This window comes from Ctenopharyngodon idella, chromosome 21 (assembly GCF_019924925.1).
Source record: "Ctenopharyngodon idella isolate HZGC_01 chromosome 21, HZGC01, whole genome shotgun sequence".
Classification (NCBI taxonomy): Eukaryota; Metazoa; Chordata; class Actinopteri; order Cypriniformes; family Xenocyprididae; genus Ctenopharyngodon; species Ctenopharyngodon idella.
The window spans coordinates 985,391-1,004,391 of record NC_067240.1 but is presented as its reverse complement, the minus strand read 5'-3'; the positions used below and the strand labels follow the sequence as shown (position 1 = coordinate 1,004,391).

The following is a 19,001-nucleotide window of genomic DNA, read 5'->3' as shown; positions in this document are numbered from 1 at the left end:
AGAATTACTAACAAAAGGCTTGAGATTCACTCTGTTTTATGAGTTTAGTACCTCCATTAAAATGGAGGTCTAATGATTTTACCACCTTTGTGCAGATTGAATCATGAGAATTTTGTAATGTTACTTACTGCACGTGATGGCAGTGTGAGCGCGCCCTCTGGCGGTGGGTGTGAACTGCGCGCCTGTCAGCTGACGTCATCAGATTCTATCACGTGACGCTTACAATCACATGACGGGCAGAAGCTGAAAACAGGAACAAACTCGTGTGTTATTCAGGTAAAAGCTTCGTTTGTCTTCAACGCTGTTTCTACTTTATTCATTTATGTAGCTATTTATAAATGACTGTATCATATCTACGGATTAATTAAACAGATCGTGTCATCTTTGTCTCAGATTATCCATTTGAGTGAAACTATAACACCATCTACTTCGATATGCACTCATTTATTATGAATCAACATTATTTTGAAACATTTTTCCGATGCAAAATAAGCATGCATGTAAAATGACTTATGTTTATGTATTATATGCATTATCTGTGTTTGTGCATTTCATGTTTGTATGCATTAGGAATAGGCTACTATGTGAGATGGCCGCAGCGGTGGAGAGAACAGATGATCTGGTGCGAGAGTATCTGCTCTATCGAGGTTTCACCAGCTCTCTGAAGCATCTGGACTCAGAGATCAAAGCAGACAAGGAGAAAGGCTTTAGAGTCAGTGTATATATATAAATATATATATATAGTGTGTGTGTGTGTGTGTGTGTTCACCTCCTCGTGCATGCTGGCTTGTGCATTAACCTTATCTGATCTGAAGAAGTGTTGTAGTGTATGTAGGACAGTATAACAGGACAGTATAATATCTTTAACAGCATTATATATGGATATATAAGGTTGTGCATTCAAATATGAGTTATGCATGAATCAAATGTGCATTATTGATCTGTTAAGCATCATATGATCTCTGTTACAGCTACTGTAAATGTTCTTCAGAGCCTTTGTTGATGTGTATTACAGGTTGATAAAATAATCGATCAGCTTCAGCAGCTGATTCAGAACTATGACCTGACGGGTCTGAAGGAGTACTGGGCGTATCTGGACCGCAGGCTCTTCTCCAGGCTGGAGGACGTCTACAGACCCACCGTCAGCAAGCTGAGGACCAGCCTCTACCGCTTCTACGTCATACACAGCGTTCAGGTGCACCACAACACACTTCAGCCCCAAAACAGAAGAACTAATAAAATGTATTTTGCATGAAAGTAAATTAAGCCTATTTTTTGCATTGTTGTGTCATTTTCATGACAGTTCCACAAATATACTCCTCTAATTTTATTCCTGTTATGCAAAAAATAAGCTTCAAGGTAGTATTAAGTTTAATTTATGCTGATAATTTATACTGATCAGTAATTAATTGATATATCAATGAATATTATATTCTTTAATATATATAAATATACTTAATATAAATAAAAGTAAATAATAATGTTAAATAATAATAAAAATGTTATTAATCACATATGTACTTAATATAAACAATAATAATAGTAGTAATAATACAAATAATTACCTATAAATTATACATAAATTTAATTTATGCTGATTATGAATTTGTACTAATCAATAATTAAAAATATTAATATATTAATGAATATAATATTCATTAATATATAAATATATACTAAAATATAATTAATAATAACATAAATTACCTAATAAAATAAGCTATATTCTTCCAAGGTAATACTAAATTTAATCATTAATATATAAATATATACTTAATATAAATAATAATAAAGACAATATTGTTAAATAACAATAAAAATGCATTAATAATATTTAAAAAACTATATTATTTCAAGGTAGTACAAAATTTAATTTATGCTGATTATGACTTTGTACTAATCAATAATTAAAAGTAGTAATAATATATTAATGAATATTATATTCATTAATATATTAATATATACTTAATAGAAATAATAATTGTAAAATAATGTTAAATAATAACAGTAAAATACTATTAGTTAAATAAATATGTACTTAATATAATTAATAGTAAATTAAACAAATAATACCATTAATAATCAAATTTAAAAAAAATTAAAAAGCTATATTATTTCAAGGTAGTACAAAATTTGATGAATTTGTACTGATCAATAATTTAAAAATTAATGAATATAATAATATATACTTAATATAAATAATAATATTCATTAATATATGAATATATACTTAATATGAATAATAAATAAATATATAATAATTAATAATAATAAAAATAATAAAAAAGTGTCTGGTTCAGGTGTCTGTCTGTCACTCTTTTGGTAAATGTAGTTCATGGTGGGAATCTCATATCTTGTGTCTTTTTCATTCTCAGTCGAAGAATCCAGAGAAGACGCAGGAGTTTTTCCAGAAGCAGGCGCTGGAGCTGCAGGGTCAGCCGGAGTGGCGGGATTGGTTCGCTCTGCCGTTCATTCCCGTACCGGAACAGAATCCCACCTTCTCTCCATACTTCTCCCGCCAGTGGGCCGACACCTTCCTGGTGTCTCTGCACAACTTCCTCAGCGTTCTCTTCCAGTGCATGCATATCCAAACACTGCTGTTGCCCGGCACTGTAACATCGGCATATTATGGGATGGGGGAATTATGATTGTCCTTCAGCTGTTTAAATAGCCTTAATGTGGTTTTGATGCTTAGAAATGGCATTCAGTATGTACAAATTTTGAATGTATATTAATTCCTGATATATAATGTGATTAAACTGATAGTGCTCCTTAACAGCTTCACCTCTGCCTGCGCTCTTGAACTTTGACAGTGAAGTACAGAAAAACACGGCTCTTCAGGAGGAGAACGAGCAGTTCAGACAGATGGTGAGATCTTCACTGTTTACTACTTGAGGTTGTCAGTAATGCCTGATGCAACTTCAGTGCTAAAAATTGCTCTACATACAATATACAACACAAAATACATCATTCAACTCAAACGTGTGCAGCGATGCACTTAAAACGAAACGGTATGGGATTAGTTTTCCGCCAAAAGTATCAGCAGATTTTGCAAAATTTGTAAAAACTTATTATAAAAAAAAAAAAGCATGAATCAAAACTTATTTAAAATTACATTTGCTTTTATTGATCTTTTTCATTTTGTTTACACTTATGCTGTTTTACCTTTCGCTCACGTTCTGCACTAGCTTCTTTAAATGTTGTCTTCATTCGAATTTTATGTAAATGAGTGCAGTCTTAAGCATCACCATTGGTCCACTAGTTCTAGATTGACAGCTCCTCTATCCAATCAGTCGAAGAGGAGAATTTAAAGGGATAAATCACCCTAAAATGAAAATAAAGTCCTCATTTACTCACCCTGGAGTTGTTCTAATGCCATTTGCCCTTCTTTCTTTTATGGACCACAAAAGAAGAATTTTTAAAAAGTGTCCCACTCACGCTCGTCCATATAACGGCAGTGAATAGCAACCAGCATCAAGCTTTTAAAAAAAAAAAGATGTGAAAATATCACAGAATGATCCCATGTGACATGTGTCGTATATATCCCAAGTGCTCTGAGGGTTTATGATAGGGTTTGGTGAAAAACAATGAAATTTAATGCATTATTTAATGAAAATCCTGACCTTGGCCGTTGATCTTCTGTGCATTCATGAGACTCTATTAGTGCCGCAGTTCACTCCGACTCACCCTGAAAAACACACAGGTTGTGAGAAATCAAATACGCAACATGAAATACAACGCCTAGAAATCCCAAAAAAGTAGAGTTAAAGGATTAGTTGACTTCAGAATTAAAATTTCCTGATAATTTACTCACCCCCATGTCATCCAAGATGTTCATGTCTTTCTTTCTTCAGTCAAAAAGAAATGAAGGTTTTTGAGGAAAACATTCCAGGATTTTTCTCCATATAATGGACTTCACTGGGGTTCAACGGGTTGAAATGTCAGTTTCAGTGCAGCTTCAAAGGACTCTATACAATCCCAGACGAGGAATAAGGGTCTTGTCTAGAGAAACCATTGGTCATTTTCTAAAAAAAAAAAGTAAATTATATACTTTTTTTTTTAACCACAAATGCTCATCTTGCACTGCTCTGTGATGCGCCACGCATTACGTAATCACGTTTGAAAGGTCAAGCGCGACGCGTTACTTTTGGCGGAAAATTAACCCCATAGAAGGGTGGTGATTTTGTTCAGATGCATCTGTGTTTAATCAAATATCTCCGTTCATTCCAGTTATTTGCCCTTCAAGGAGAATCACGGCCAAAGAAAGATGAGACGATGGTGCATCACAAACTCCCGCCGTACGTCCAGCACATGGACCGACTCGGCGACACTGAGCTGTGAGGAGACTGTAGGACTGCAATCATCCATTTGTTTTTATCCAACCTTTTCACATTATATAGATGTTTACAAGTATGAACTGAAAATGAGACTGACGAGCGTTTGATCAGTGAATAAACGTTCACTTGAAATGTAACTTCCTCACTATAGTCTTGATTGTGTCTGTGATCATTTCTGTACATCACTGTGAAACAGGTTGTGATTTTTTAGGAAAAATCATGTCAACGAATATGAAATCAAAACATTTTGATATTCCAGCATAGATTTGAAACACACAGAATCTATCTGCACAAATATCAGGTTTCTGTTCCTGTTTTCGGAAGCTCTTTGTGAAGATAAAATCATTTAAAATAATCAAACTGCAACGATTCCTGACAAAAAGCCTCTTTGTTTTGAAGTAAAACTTAGTTGGCTGGAGAATAAAGGCATTCAAACTGGAAAAAGGAAAGCCGGAGGAAGGGAAGTGAGCGGGAAAATCAGGTAGTGTGTGGAGCGTGTGGGTGTGTTTTCAGAAATGTGAGCGATGTTTCATCTGTTTTCTCAGAGATCTGGTGTACAGTCAGAGGAACGTGAACATGACCACACCGTCCCGAAACTTCTTCTACACCTTACTCCCTCAGGGCAGACGGCCACCTGGGAAAACGGCCCCGGCGCCGCAGTCCTCACCCACACAGGCCTCGCTGGGCCGGAAGGACGCCGCTGTCACACAGGTACATCCAGTGTTATTTAAAAAGTCACCAAGTCTTAGTTCTTCCCTATCAGTGTCAGTGTTTCCGAACTCCCTGAAACGCCTCCATTGTAGTCTTGAGTTTTCTTCACAAATATTGAACAAGGGCATAACAGGTTACCTTTGAGGTGTTTGTAAATGTTTTGTTTTTATTTTAGTGATTTGTTGTGTGTTTTTGTCATTTTATTAGTTATTGTTATGTGTGTCTATAGTTTTTAATTCATTTTTATTTCAGTTTCAGTTATTTTAGTAAGCTGGTAACACTTTAAAATAAGATTCCATTTGTTAACATGGAAAATACTTAATTCTTAGTTAATATTAAATTCAACATTTACTAATACATAATTAAAATTATAAGACAGCTATATACAGCAATAAACAGCTGTATTTTTATTAACTTATCTTAAATATTAATAAATACTGTAACATGCATTAATGCATTAACTATTGGGACCTTCTTATATAAGTGTTACAAATGTTGCTTTGACAACTAGCTAAAATAAAATAAGTTTTTTACATTTTTACATTCAAGTAACGAAAATGTTTTCAGTTTTAGTTAACAACAATAACCCTGGTACATCCACATTTAGATGAAGGAAAACCTGTTTCTATTAATGAAGACTGGAGCTAGATGTATTACTTATTTTAATCTAATGTTTTTTTTATTCACTTTTTATTTTTTGTTTTTACATTTTTGTTTAGTTTCTCTCTAAACATTTTCCTACTAATCTGAAGGTTTTTCTGTCTGTGATTTTCAGTTCGCGAAAGCAAAAGATCCGCCTGTCGCTAAAGACGTGAAGACGCCCACTGTTTCCACAGTGATGGTGGATTCGGCCACGGGTCATTCCCGACACAGAAGAGTGCATGACCACGAGAAAGAGAGAAAAGAGCTGCTCTCCAAAGTCCCAGCGCAGGTCCGAGAAAATATCCAACAGTGCCGAACAAAGACCTCTCTGTCTTTCTGTCTCTGTCTCTCTCTTCATGTTCAGTGGTTTTCTGCATTTTGCTCCTCACGTGACACTGGCGCAACCGTAGCCAAACACTCGTTCAGTGGATTTGGTTTGGGACGTATTTTTCCCACTCATTTTCTCCATGGGGATTTTAACATTTCCATGAGCCAAACCAACCAAAAGAAGCACTACTTTAACTTTATAACTATTTGAAACTCAGAAAAAAGACAAAGATTTTGTGTTTTAAGGCAAAACTATAGTTTTTTCATGTACTGCTCAATTTTGAGATTTTGCTTCCATAACTTGTCTTCTTTCAGACTAATGGAAAGAAAACATCCAAAATACACATTTAAGTTTTTATTTTATTGCACTTTATCTATTTGCGTCTGTAGATTTCAATTACAATCCATATTTTTAAAGGTTATGAGGCAGAAATCTCCACTTCAACATCTTTACATAAACCAGACTTTAGTTTTATAATATTTTAGTTATAATTACTTGGTGAATTTTTTTTTTTTTTCTGATTTATAGAGTGATAAAAAGAGAAATCCAAAATCCCCTCTGTAAAAACCTTTACCTCTATATGAAACCTGACTTTATCCAATGTTCAGATTTCTGGTAACACTTTACAATCCATTTGTTAACATTAGTTTAACATTAACTAAGATTAATAAATGCTTTGGAAGAATTTTTCATAGTTCATGTTAACTAATGTTGGGAGTGCTACTATTTTAATTTGGATTTAAGATCTGTCTAGAATGTTCCTATACATAATCATGTTTCTCCGTGTGTATTTTTGATTTCCACAGAGTTCAGAGAAAAAAACAGATTCGGATCCAGATTCTCAAACTGAAGCTCTTCCTGATCAAATGGACTCCACCAATCAGACGCGAGTCTGTGAAGTGGGCGGAGCAGGAGTGGAGCAGCCCTTTATTAAGCTGAGTCAGGAAGAGTATGGAGAACATCACTCATCCATCATGCACTGCAGGTGAGGTTGGACAGTCTACATTAAAGAGAACCTGTGATGCTTTTATACATGTTCATCTTTCTATAGTGTGTTTAATGTTGCTGTTTGAGCATTAATAAATAGGATTTCTGTATGTTAATGAGCTCTATTGTGATTGGCTAATATCTGCGTTCAGTGTCGGATGCTGAACACTAAATTGGTGTTGATATGCAAATGTGGGTGGTCACATGTTAATGAGTGTTTTAGTTTCATTTATTGGCATCATGGGTTGTGTGTTTGTGTTTTTAGGGTGGACTGCTCGGGCAGAAAAGTGGCCAGTCTGGATGTGGACGGGGTGGTGAAGGTTTGGGCCTTCAATCCCATCATGCAAACCAAAGCCACTATCATGTCCAAGTCTCCGCTGCTCTCTCTGGAATGGGCGGCCAAACCTGACAGACTGGTAAATCGCAGCACTGTTCATGAATATACCCAGATAAATAGATTCAGATGGCATATACATTACATTGCTTGCATTTTTAAGCTATGAATGTTGCTAAAAAACAGCATTTGGTTGGTTTATTGGTTTATGTGGTGTTTTTACTCTTGCAGCTGTTGCTCGGTAGCGGTGTCGGCACGGTGAGACTTTACGACACGGACGCCAAGAAGAGCCTGTACGAGATGACGATAGACACCGTTCACCCGCGGTGAGTCTTCAGATCACTAGGACTGGGCATAAAATAAAAAATCTCTCTCAACTAATGCTGTAAACTGTTTTGGGAACCCTGTCAGTACATTACTAAAGGTTAAAATTAACAACTGATTTGTATACAAACATTTATTGCAAATTGCACAATAAAAAAATAACGTTTTTATAATAACTTATGTTTCTATTCCAGTTCGTTTTTTGAAACATTTAAATGGTGGCTGTCATAAAAACCTGACGGATTTATTCAAACATACATTAAATATTGAAGTAAAAATATAATGAATATGTAATACAGTGCATATATTTATCAAAATGCTGCTCTCTAGAGTTATTTTTCTCGCTAACTAACAGTCATTGAATGGCTTTCCTGTGGTAAATGTGATGTTACGCGACATGTTGTTTTATTGACGTCTTACCGGGATTGAAACACTGATTGATCATGAGACACGATTCATTTCAGTAAGTTGTTCTGTTTCTTTCAACATTCCTTCTGATGTTCATTCATTCATTCCATGTTCATTCATTTATTTGTTTCTGTATCTAGTAGTAAAGCAGAAGAGATGAGATCAATTCACATGCCGCTTGAACTGAGACACAGCGTCGAAACTAAATTTATTCTTTCATTTTTATTATAAAATTGACAGAATTTGAAAGCTGAGACTTTGTTACATATCAAGTATCAAAGCACAAAAATTATTGCGATTTATTTGATGGGAGGAGCTACAAATAATGTTTAGTGTAGTTTTCTTCATGCATCAACTGAAAACAGCATAGACTAAAAGATTGAATCTTGGGATTTAATAATCGATATCGGAATGAGAATCAATTAAAATTGAGAAATCGATATTTTCAACCCAGCCCTACAGATTACACATAATGCACCAGGATTTAAATCTCAGTTCCTACAAGCAAGCTATTGTTGCATACTCTTCCACATACTATTTTTATAAAACAGTACACAGTATTTACGCAGTACGTTTGTGTGTTCAGGATCCTGTCGCTGGCCTGCAGTCCCAGCGGAACGTCGTTCGTTTGCTCCGCCGCGGCTCAGGCTGCTCAGTCTGGTGTCATGGCGGAGAGCGACGCACGAGGATCCGCTCCCGCATCCGGACATCTGCTACTGTGGGACACCAAAACGGTCAAACAGCAGGTACTGAAGCCAAACATCACTAACACAGAAATGCAACAACTGCACACTGGTTTTAATGATGTTTATCTTGTTGTTATTGCGTTCAGCTGCAGTTTTCGCTGGAGCCAGGCCCGGTCGCCATAAACTGCACGGCGTTTAACCACAACGGAAACCTGCTGGTGACCGGAGCGGCGGACGGGATGATACGACTGTTCGGTAAGAAGGTTACGATAGTAAATATGTCCTAGTTTGTTGTCATAGTTCTGATTGCTTTGTGCACCTGTTTGTTGTTCAGTTGGTTATCTCCTCTGTATTTAAGCCCTCAGTTTTGTTCCACTCACTGTCCGGTATTGTCTTTTTGTGTGAAGCTGTTAAGTTTTTGCCCTAAACATTTAGGCTGCATTGGATCCACCTCTTCTTCTTCTACTCATCTTCTTTCCTAGCTTGCATCCTGACACCAAGTGGCTCATTTAATTTGAATGCTGAAATGTTTCTTTCTGCTGCATTTCTCCGCAGACATGCAGCGCTATGAGAGCGCGTTGAGCTGGAAGGCTCATGATGGTGAAGTGTACAGCGTGGAGTTCAGCTACGATGAGAACACGGTCTTCAGTATCGGAGAGGACGGGAAGGTGATGGGAATCTCCTTTTGAGTTTATTCTCATCTGTTCTGTAATCGCTGATGAATGTCATAAACACTAATAATGACTTTGAGACACATGCACTGATGTTTTAATGCGGGGTTTCCAAAACGGGGGATAAAAAGCTATTATGCTACAGGGCTATTGAATGCTTGAATCTGATTGGTTGACGGACATTCTAAGGTGTGCAGTTATTTTCAGGGAAACGGAAAAAAGGAAAGGAAAAGGAAAAATTCAACAAACAATGATAAATGTGACCACACTTTTAGAGTTTGAACTGATTCACTGAAATGAATCAAAGTTTTGATTCAACAATTCATTCATTTCTGTATAGACACTAATTAAAAATTGCACATGTTCATCTGATATTGTTGTATTTAAACATCATGTTGTGTTTGTTGTCAGTTTGTCCAGTGGAATATCCACCGCTGTGGCGTGAAACAGTTGGAGTACTCGCTATCCCAGGATGCCGTGGGGCCGTTTGTCCTGTCGGGCTACAGTGGATATAAACAGGTTCAGGTTCCACGCGGTCGTCTCTTCGCTTTCGACTCTGAGGGCCAACATGTTCTCACCTGCGCCAGTAATGGAGGAAATATCTACCGGGTAAATACACATTCTTACAGACGAGTTCGGTTCAGTTCTCTATTTTGTTACCAATATCTTTCTGTCATTATCATTGTTTTGTTTTTAAATCTTTTTTGTTGTAGTTATTTTACCACTTCAACTTTAAACAAAAATGAGAAATGCTGCCTTGGCAAGTCTTTAAATTTATTTTAGTTCAAGTATCAAAAATGTTTATTTATGGCTTTGGGGACCTATTACGCCCCTTTTCACAAGATGTAATATCAGTCTCTGGTGTCTCCAGAATGTGTCTGTGAAGTTTCAGCTCAAAATACCCCACAGATCATTTATTATTGCCCCATTTGGGTTTGAGCAAAAACACGCCGTTTTTGTGTGTGTCCCTTTAAATGCAAATGAACTGCAGCTCCCCGCCCCCTTTCCAGAAGAGGGCGGAGCTTTAACAGCTCCCGCTTTGGTTGCTCAACAACAACAAAGCTGGAGAATCTCACGCAGACAAAATGACGATTGTCAGTAACGGTGTTCAGCCTTACATTGTTCAAACATGCTGTGAATGGTCTAATATTTTTTCCAAAATATCGCTCAGACAGAAAAGCTCCTTTTTTTTAGCAATCGAGCTTGTCAGGGTCAACTTGCAGGCTATCCAAGCTAACAAGACTCTAAATAGTGTTCAGTGCTCGTCTGTGCAGCCAACAACATAACAGTTAGCAATGCTTTGCTCGAACTTTTGCCATGGTGTTAGAACTGGTACACCGTTTTCACTTGCGAAAACAAAATGGCGGAGCCGTGGGTAGAAATGTGCAGATTAAGGGGTGGTAATATTATAATAAGATCCTCTTCCTACGTTACTATGGGAGTGAAATCTGAGCGGCTCGTTTTTTCACATGCTTGCAAAGAAAGGCTTGCCAAAACAAAGTTACCGAGTTGCCCTTGTTCACGTTTTCTGAGTTATCGGACCCGATTATCGCACTTAAACACGTAAAAAGTTTACGTTACCCTTTAGTTAACGATAATAACCCTGTTATGAGTCTAACCTAATATCTTCTCTCCTCTTGTCTAGTTAAGCAAGGCATACGCAGGTCTTGAAAGCGTCTTGTCGCTCGGCGGTCATAAAGCACCCGTTGTGACGGTTGATTGGTGCTCAGCGATGGACTGCGGCACGTGCCTCACCGCGTCTATGGACGGCAAGATCAAACTCAGCACGCTGCTCGCTCAGAAACCCTGACCGCAGAAATCAAGCACAACGGACCTGAAATGCAAGTGAGGAAGATGACAATGATGACTGTAGCCGAATCTCTGCTAAAGTTTCACTCACATGATGTCTTATAAAACGGTCATCTCACAGGTGACCACTAGAAGAATATCACAACAATGTTACTGATTCAAAGACGATGAATTTACACTTCCACAGAATGAACCCTATAGATCCAGAGAATGATGACATATTATGTTCTTCACAAAGCGTTTATGTGCGAGTTAGTGATGTCTGGACATATGTGGAGAAATGTTACTTGAGAAACAAACAAATGATGAACAAATATGATTCAGTCAGGTCAGTGAGGAAGGGCATTAGCGTCACATTAATGTTTCTGTTCTTCTAAGATGCAGTTTATTTCTTACTGTTGGAACCTTAAAATGCAGCTTAACCAAGTAATAAAATATTTGATGTTCATACAATTTTTGTGCATCTGTATCCTGTTGTTCATTCAAATAAATATGATCAATTGACAAAATCCTGTATGTCATTTTAAGTGTGGTTTTAAGGAGCTCGGTTGAATTACACATACATGGAAAAACAAAGTAGTATTTGTATAAATGAATCTGAAATATTTTTACAGGTTGGTGGATTTCCCAGAGACATACATGTATGTGTCAAAATGCACGGGATACACCTTAAAATATGTTTAAAAAGAGTGTCTTTGTTTTTTTTAAAAGAGGTAAATTGTTCACTGGTGTTTATTAAAAGGTCACACTGAGTAAAACTGAAAACTTTCATCCACAATCATCCTTCATGCTGCTCACTGATAGTATATTTTAATGAAACTCAATGAACATTGAAACTCATTAAAATCTACTACATGAATCATGACACCAAGCTGTTATTGATTGGAAGCTGTCTATAGATTATCATATTCATCAACAAAAAAGGCATGACTACAAAGTGAGAATACCAGACATTCCAAGTAGGGATGCACCGATATGAACAGTTTGGCTGATAAAGATAACATTAAAAATAAACATATCGGCTGATACCGATATGGTGGCCGATATAACCACCAGTAGGTGTCTGCAAACAGTGCTGGGTTACTGATTACATGTAATCTGGATAGTAATCTAAAAGTAATCAAAAAATGGGGTAACACTTTACAATAAGGTTCATTAGTTAAACATTAGTTTATGTATTAACTAACATGAACTTGACCATGAGCAATACATTTGTTACTGTATTTACTAATCTTCGTTAATGTTAGTTAATGAAAATATGGTTCTTCAGTGTTTGTTAATGTTAGTTCACAGTGCATTAATTAATGTTAACAAGATTTTAATAATGTATTAGTAAATGATTCAATTCAATTCACATTTATTTGTATAGCGCTTTTCACAATACATATTGTTTCAAAGCAGCTTTACAGAGAATGCATGTCAACATTACAATTTAGAGAATGCAGTTAGCTAATAATGTAATAACTTAGGCAATTAATTTACAATCACAGTTAGCAATTTAATTGAAGGTAGAAGCAAAGAGCTCCTGGAAAAATGAATTACATATTAATAATAATTAGGATATATAGAAATTTGAGAATGTGCGTGTTGATCCAGATGAAATTAACATTAACAAAGATTAATAGATGTTGTATAAGTGCAGTTCATTATTAGTTCATGTTAACTAATGTAGTTAACTAATGAACCTTATTGTAAAGTGTTACCAAAAATAGTATATAGTAATAGTCTGATTATATTAGCCTACCTTAAATGTGTAATGTATAGCGTTACTAATTTTTGTCACGTAATTTGGAATCAGTATCTAACTGATTACAATTTGTAAGTAATCTACCCAACACTGTCAGCGAAGGAAACTATATTAATCAGCGAGTCATTAATTCAATCGATTCGTTCAAAATGGCTGATTCATTCAGGAACTTAAGTACGTTTCATTGGACAAATAGAGCAAAAAAGAAGTCTGTCACGGACGCTAGCCGTTAGATGCTCAAAAACGCAAATCAGACACATAAATTAAACTTTATGAAAAATAGACGTACTAAAAAAAATCAATAATTGTTGCTAAACATTGACAGGGAGTTCAGTAACAGATAGCCTACCTGAAGCAGCTGCATCTTGTGATCGCTGAGGGTGTTTTACTTCTTTTTTCTTGAAGGGTTTCGAAATGTCCATTTCAATTTTTTTCAAATGAATTGATCAAGCTAAGTACCCTAGTGAAACACCAACGAACTCAGGAAATCGAGATAATTGAATCCAGAAGATCTAATCCCATTGGCTGAATCGAATATAACTTATCATCGATGATTGGCCAGTTTACATGTCAGTCAGTTCTACTAGCCTCAGTGGGCGGTTCCGAAGTAAATGACAGTTTGACACATTTTTATATGTGCAGAGAGCATAAATTATTTTAATGTCAATGAAAACTCAGTGATGATCAGTACAACAAGGTAAGAGAGGGGTGGTGAATTTACTGTGAGAAACAATTAAATGATTGTGTCATTTTCACTGACATACCTGATCTGATGTTTATCATAATATATATATATATATATATAGAGAGAGAGAGAGAGAGAGAGTAAATAATATTCAAATATATTTAAATCAGAATACACATCTAGTCTATTACTATTGAGATGTTTATCTATATTAAGAATATCTTTGCAATTGAATTTAAAACAATACATAGAAAATTGTATGAACAAATATAGCATTATCATTACAGATTAGAATGCAAATTAAGGAGAAAAGGTCTGCATGTCAAGTCACCTTTATTTCTATAGCACTCTTTACAGTACAGATTGTTTCAAAGGAGCTTTACAGTGATCACCGGAAACTAATGCTTTGTTTTGTTTAGGCTGTACAGCAGCTCTAGAATAAAGTCATTGTCCAGTTAATTTAAGTTCGATGTTGATTCATTTCTGTGGTAAAAATCATAAGTTATTTATTTAATTTAAAGTGCCCCTAATATGGATTTTTGAAAATTATCTTTCATGTAATAAAACTAAAAAACATTTGGCTTTATGACCAATGGACTAGTGCATCTCTATTTTTTATTATAGTTCAAATCATCCCCCGGGTCAGATTGGACACCTTTGTGGGCCGTATGTTTGACACCCCTGACTTAGAGTGTGAAAGTTGTTCGCCCCGATGAGACCTATAACTGTATGAAGTTTGGTTACTGTAGGTGAAAAGGGGTGCTCTACAGAGCGCCTCAAATACAACCATATAAAATGGTCCTCCCCCATGACAACTTGTGCCCAGCCCTGATGGCTGATAATTTCAATGTGTGTGCAAAGTTTCAAGAGTTTTTGAGCATGTTAAGGGACCCAAAAGTGCCTGAAAGTTTAAAAGAAAAATGTACCTAAGGAAAACAATAGGGCCCTCCGCCCCTTAGGGCAGAGATCGACTCCCATCACCTCACGCCAGTGGAGCATCAACGAAGGATCCTTAACCATCTCTGTCAATACTGTGGGTAAGATGGGCACATTATCACTGGCTGTCCAGTTCAACCTCCTCGAACGTAATACTTTGTAATACTTCTGTTTCAGCACAAGCTCTCATCGGTTCCGGTTCAGCAGGGAATTTCATCTCTCACCACCTCTTTCAAGAACTCAACATCAAAAGGAAACACTGTTCCCAAAACCTAAGAGTTCATACGATCCTGGGAAAACTGTTGGGCCATGGTCGCATCTGGCATTTCTCCCCCACCGTGACGTTCCGCATCAGCTGTCTCTACTCTAAGGAAATTTCGTTCATGGTACTGGAAGGATCCACCACAGACATCATACAGGGATGCCCATGGATGTCTGAAGACAAGCCTAAAATCAACTGGAACACCGGTGAGATTCTTCAATGGGGCGAATCTTGTTTTAGGAACTGCCTGTCTTCTGTAAACAAAGTTCCTCATACTCAACCTCCTGAGTCATCTGAATCCTCCACCGCCATGACCCTTGTCAATTCCACCTCCATTGAAAGTCCTGACACGGAGTGCAAAGTAGAAAAAAATTCCTCCTGAATATCGGGTATTCCAGAATGTGTTCAGCAAGCGGTTGGCAACCCAAATACCACCTCATCGACTGAAAGGTCGAGTTTACCCTTTGTCCATCCCAGAGCAGAAGGCCATGGAGGAGTACATCCAAGAGGCACTCCAACAAGAGTTCATTCGACTATATACATCCCCTGCCGCTTCATGCTTCTTCATGGCCAAGAAGGACGGAGGCTGGATTACCGCACACTCAACTCCCAAACAGTCAAATTCAATTATGCACTTTCTCTGGTCCCAGCACCCTTGGAGCAGCTGCGTGGAGCTCACATTTTCTCAAAACTGGCCCTGTGAAGCGCATATAATCTACTCCGTATTAGAGGAAGAGATGAATGGAAGACCGCCTTCGTGACCCTGTCATGGCACTATGAATATTAGGTGATGCCGTATGGCCTGTTCAACTCACTAGCCATCTTCCAGAACTACATGAACAAGGTATTCCGAGACTTCCTGCAGCGCTTTGTCATCGTCTACATAGACGATATTCTGATCTATTCCAGTTCCCTGATTGAACACTGGCATCACATAAGGCAGGTCTTATAACGCCTCAGAGAACACCAGCTCTATCTGAAGCTAGAGAAATGTGAGTTTCATACCACCTCTGTCCATTTCCTCGGTTATGTCACCATCCTGAACTGGCCACCACCTACCATCATCAAAGAACTCCAAAGATTCCTGGGCTTTGCCAACTTTTACCGCCACTTCATAAAAAATTATGATGAAGTGGTGTTTTTTCCCTCTTGAAAACCGGCCCAAGTCCTGGACACCATCTGCCACCAACGCCTTTGAGAGCCTCAAAGAAGCCTTCGTGTCTGCTCCAATTCTCCACCATCCTAACCCACAACTGGAGTTGGAGCTATATTATCCCAGCGGCAGGGTGACCCACAACTCCTCCATCCATGTGCCTTCTATTCCAAAAAGCTGTCCTCAGTGGAGCAGAATTATGACATAGGCAACCGTGAGCTCCTGGCCATAAAGCTTGCATTGGAGGAATGGAGACACTGGCTGGAGGGAGCCAACCATCAGTTTGAGATCATCACCGACCATTGAAACCTGGAATATCTACGTGAAGCCGAGCATCTTAACCCCCGTTCTTCACAAGATTTTACTGTATAGTCACGTATCGACCTGGGCACAAGAATATTAAAGCCGACACTCTCTCTCTCTCCTGTACCATCCTGATCCTGAACCCCAGAACTCCTGAAACCATTCTCCCTCCAGCCATGGTAGTCAACCCTATCCAATAGGTCCATCGACGATCAAATCCGTCAAGCCACAATTACTGAACCTGCTCCGCTGAGAGGTCCTGAGGGGTAAACTTACGTTCCATCCACCTGTCGCCTGCCCCTCATGGACTCAGCTCACACGTGTCCGGGCTCTGGACACCCAGGTAGTCAGCGAACCATCTTGCTCCTCAACCAACGCTACTGGTGGTCATCCATGGCCTAGGATATCTCTCGGTACATCAAGGGATGCTCAGTCTGTGCCATCACCAACATTCCCCTGTCAGCAACCTGCTGGAAAACTGGTTCCTCTGCCCATACCACAACGTCCCTGGTCCCATATCGGCATTGATTTCAAGACAGATCTTCCACCCTCTGATTCTCACACCTGCATCTTCGTTGTTGATCGATTCTCAAAATCCTGCAAGCTCATTCCTATGAAGGGTCTACCTACCACCTTTGAAGCAGCCGAAGCACTCCTCCAACACGTCTTCTGCCACTTCGCTCTGCCTGAAGACATAGTATCAGACCGAGGACCACAATTCATCTCCTGAGTCTGGCAAGCCATACTCAAACTCCTTGGCATCACCATCAGTTTATCCTCCAGCTAACATCCTAAAACCAACAGCCAGACTGAGCACAAGATCCAGGAGATCGGGAGGTACCTGCGGTCATACTGCCACCAGAACCAGAACAGCTGGAGCTGGTTCCTCCCCTGGGCAGAGTATGCCCAGAATTCTCTCCTCGAATCCACCACTGGGCTTACTCTGTTTCAGTGTGTGCTTAGATTCCAACCACCGTTATTCCCATGGTCCGGCGAGCCATCGGAGGTTCCAGCTGTTAACCACTGGTTCCAGCAGAGCGAGAGGGTATGGGACTCAGCTCATGTAAATCTCCAAAGGGCAGTGCAAAGTCAAGACCCAAGCTGATGCCCATAGAGCTGACACTCTACGTTACCAGCCCTGACAAAAGGTGTGGTTATCCACTTGGGACATCCGTCTTTGACTGCCCTGCCGTAAGCGGAGTCTCCGCTATATAGGTCATTTTACTGTGCAGAGGCAGCTCAAGAAAGTCACCTATCCCATAAACCTTCTCGCAAAAAACAGGATCTCACCTTCATTTCACGTTTAACTCCCTTCCAGCCAGTGTCTCTCCGCTCAGCTTTGCCTGCTTTCCTGAAATAAAGACTGTTTAATTTGTACTCACCTTTCCTGCCTTCTGTTCATCAAATACTCCAAAAAAACAAACAAAAATGTACTTGTTTGTTGTTTCTTTATTGTTAACATATAATATGACGGATAAAAGCCAAATTACAAATATCAATTTATTACAGAACCCTAACCCCAAATTCATAATTAAGAATAATAAAATATTTGATTATTGTTTCATAAATTACAGAGAATAATGTACAAACACCCAAATTCTGATGATAATTTAGATGATAGTTTAATTTAGATGATAATTTATAAAATTAAAAATTCAAAGCTAAATTGAAAGAACAATTTATGACAAACCACACCTTTTACTTTTGTAAGAATTATCTTTTTTTTGGAAAGTAGTAATCTCTATTGATTGTTTTGAAATAGAAAGAGAAATGTTATGTTGAATCAACATTACAGTGTAAGATTGATTTGATGACATACCAACAGATCTTGCACTTTTCTTCACGTTCATTTGTTCATTTATTTTCAGACAGTTGGGAACTGGATCTCATAATTGTCATGTTCCGAGAGGGGGCACCAAGGGGGGCATTTACGGGCCTTTCCCCCCAGAAATAAGTTCCTGTTCTCATTTCATTTTCTTTTAGTTACTGTGAATCATTTATGGATCTTGACCTCCAGGAATTAGTTGCTGTTCTCGTTTCATTTTCTTTTACTTGCTGTGAATCAGTTACGGATCTTGCCCTCCAGGAATTAGTTGCTGTTCTTGGTTCATTTTCTTTTACTTGCTGTGAATCATTTATGGATCTTGCCCTCCAGGAATTACTTTCTGTTCTCGTTTCATTTTCTTTTACTTGTTTTGAATCATTTATGGATCTTGCCCTCCAGGAATTAGTTGCTGTTCTCGTTTCAGTTTCTTTTACTTGCTGTGAATCAGTTACGGATCTTGCCCTCCAGGAATTAGTTGCTGTTCTTGGTTCATTTTCTTTTACTTGCTGTGAATCATTTATGGATCTTGCCCTCCAGGAATTACTTTCTGTTCTCGTTTCATTTTCTTTTACTTGTTTTGAATCATTTACGGATCTTGCCCTCCAGGAATTAGTTGCTGTTCTTGTTTCATTTTCTTTTACTTGCTGTGAATCATTTATGGATCTTGCCCTCCAGGAATTAGTTGCTGTTCTCATTTCATTTTCTTTTACTTGCTGTGGTTCTATGGACAACATATGTGGACTGTTCCCTCTACTACTCTGAAAATGCTTGTTTTCATTATATTTCACTGAATCATCAAATAGGACATGAGAATGACCGGTGTTGAAGTCTGAAGCTGAAGAGAGAGAGAAAA

General features: G+C 38.0%; 2 protein-coding genes across 13 annotated transcripts in view; one reads left to right on the top strand and one right to left on the bottom strand.

Moving 5' to 3' along the window:
- The first annotated feature begins 126 nt into the window (after positions 1 to 126).
- Positions 127 to 11,746, top strand: wdr91 (WD repeat domain 91). The gene is made up of 16 exons (XM_051878488.1): positions 127 to 276; positions 571 to 712; positions 1,016 to 1,195; positions 2,376 to 2,583; positions 2,786 to 2,868; positions 4,231 to 4,337; positions 4,883 to 5,048; positions 5,824 to 5,979; positions 6,825 to 7,003; positions 7,271 to 7,421; positions 7,571 to 7,665; positions 8,658 to 8,817; positions 8,904 to 9,012; positions 9,313 to 9,425; positions 9,840 to 10,037; positions 11,074 to 11,746. The coding sequence occupies exons 2-16, from the start codon at positions 590 to 592 to the stop codon at positions 11,236 to 11,238; spliced, it is 2,193 nt and encodes a 730-aa protein (XP_051734448.1). The 5' UTR covers positions 127 to 276; positions 571 to 589; the 3' UTR covers positions 11,239 to 11,746.
- Positions 11,747 to 13,985: 2,239 nt separating this feature from the next.
- The window catches only part of LOC127504080 (tripartite motif-containing protein 12A-like), a 51,072-nt gene continuing 46,056 nt past the window's right edge, over positions 13,986 to 19,001 (bottom strand). For all 12 annotated transcript variants that reach the window (XM_051878468.1, XM_051878465.1, XM_051878466.1 and 9 more), the window contains one exon: positions 13,986 to 18,983. In XM_051878468.1, coding sequence (XP_051734428.1) covers positions 18,307 to 18,983 — 677 coding nt within the window. In that variant the 3' untranslated portion in view covers positions 13,986 to 18,306. The remainder of the gene's footprint in view (positions 18,984 to 19,001) is intronic.

Coding starts and splice junctions, on each gene's coding strand:
- wdr91 (XM_051878488.1), top strand. CDS start 590: ATGGCCGCAGCGGTGGAGAGAACAGATGATCTGGTGCGAGAGTATCTG. Junction 2,584..2,785: donor CGTTCTCTTCCAGTGCATGC/ATATCCAAACAC, acceptor TAACAGCTTCAC/CTCTGCCTGCGCTCTTGAAC. Junction 7,422..7,570: donor CGGCCAAACCTGACAGACTG/GTAAATCGCAGC, acceptor TTACTCTTGCAG/CTGTTGCTCGGTAGCGGTGT.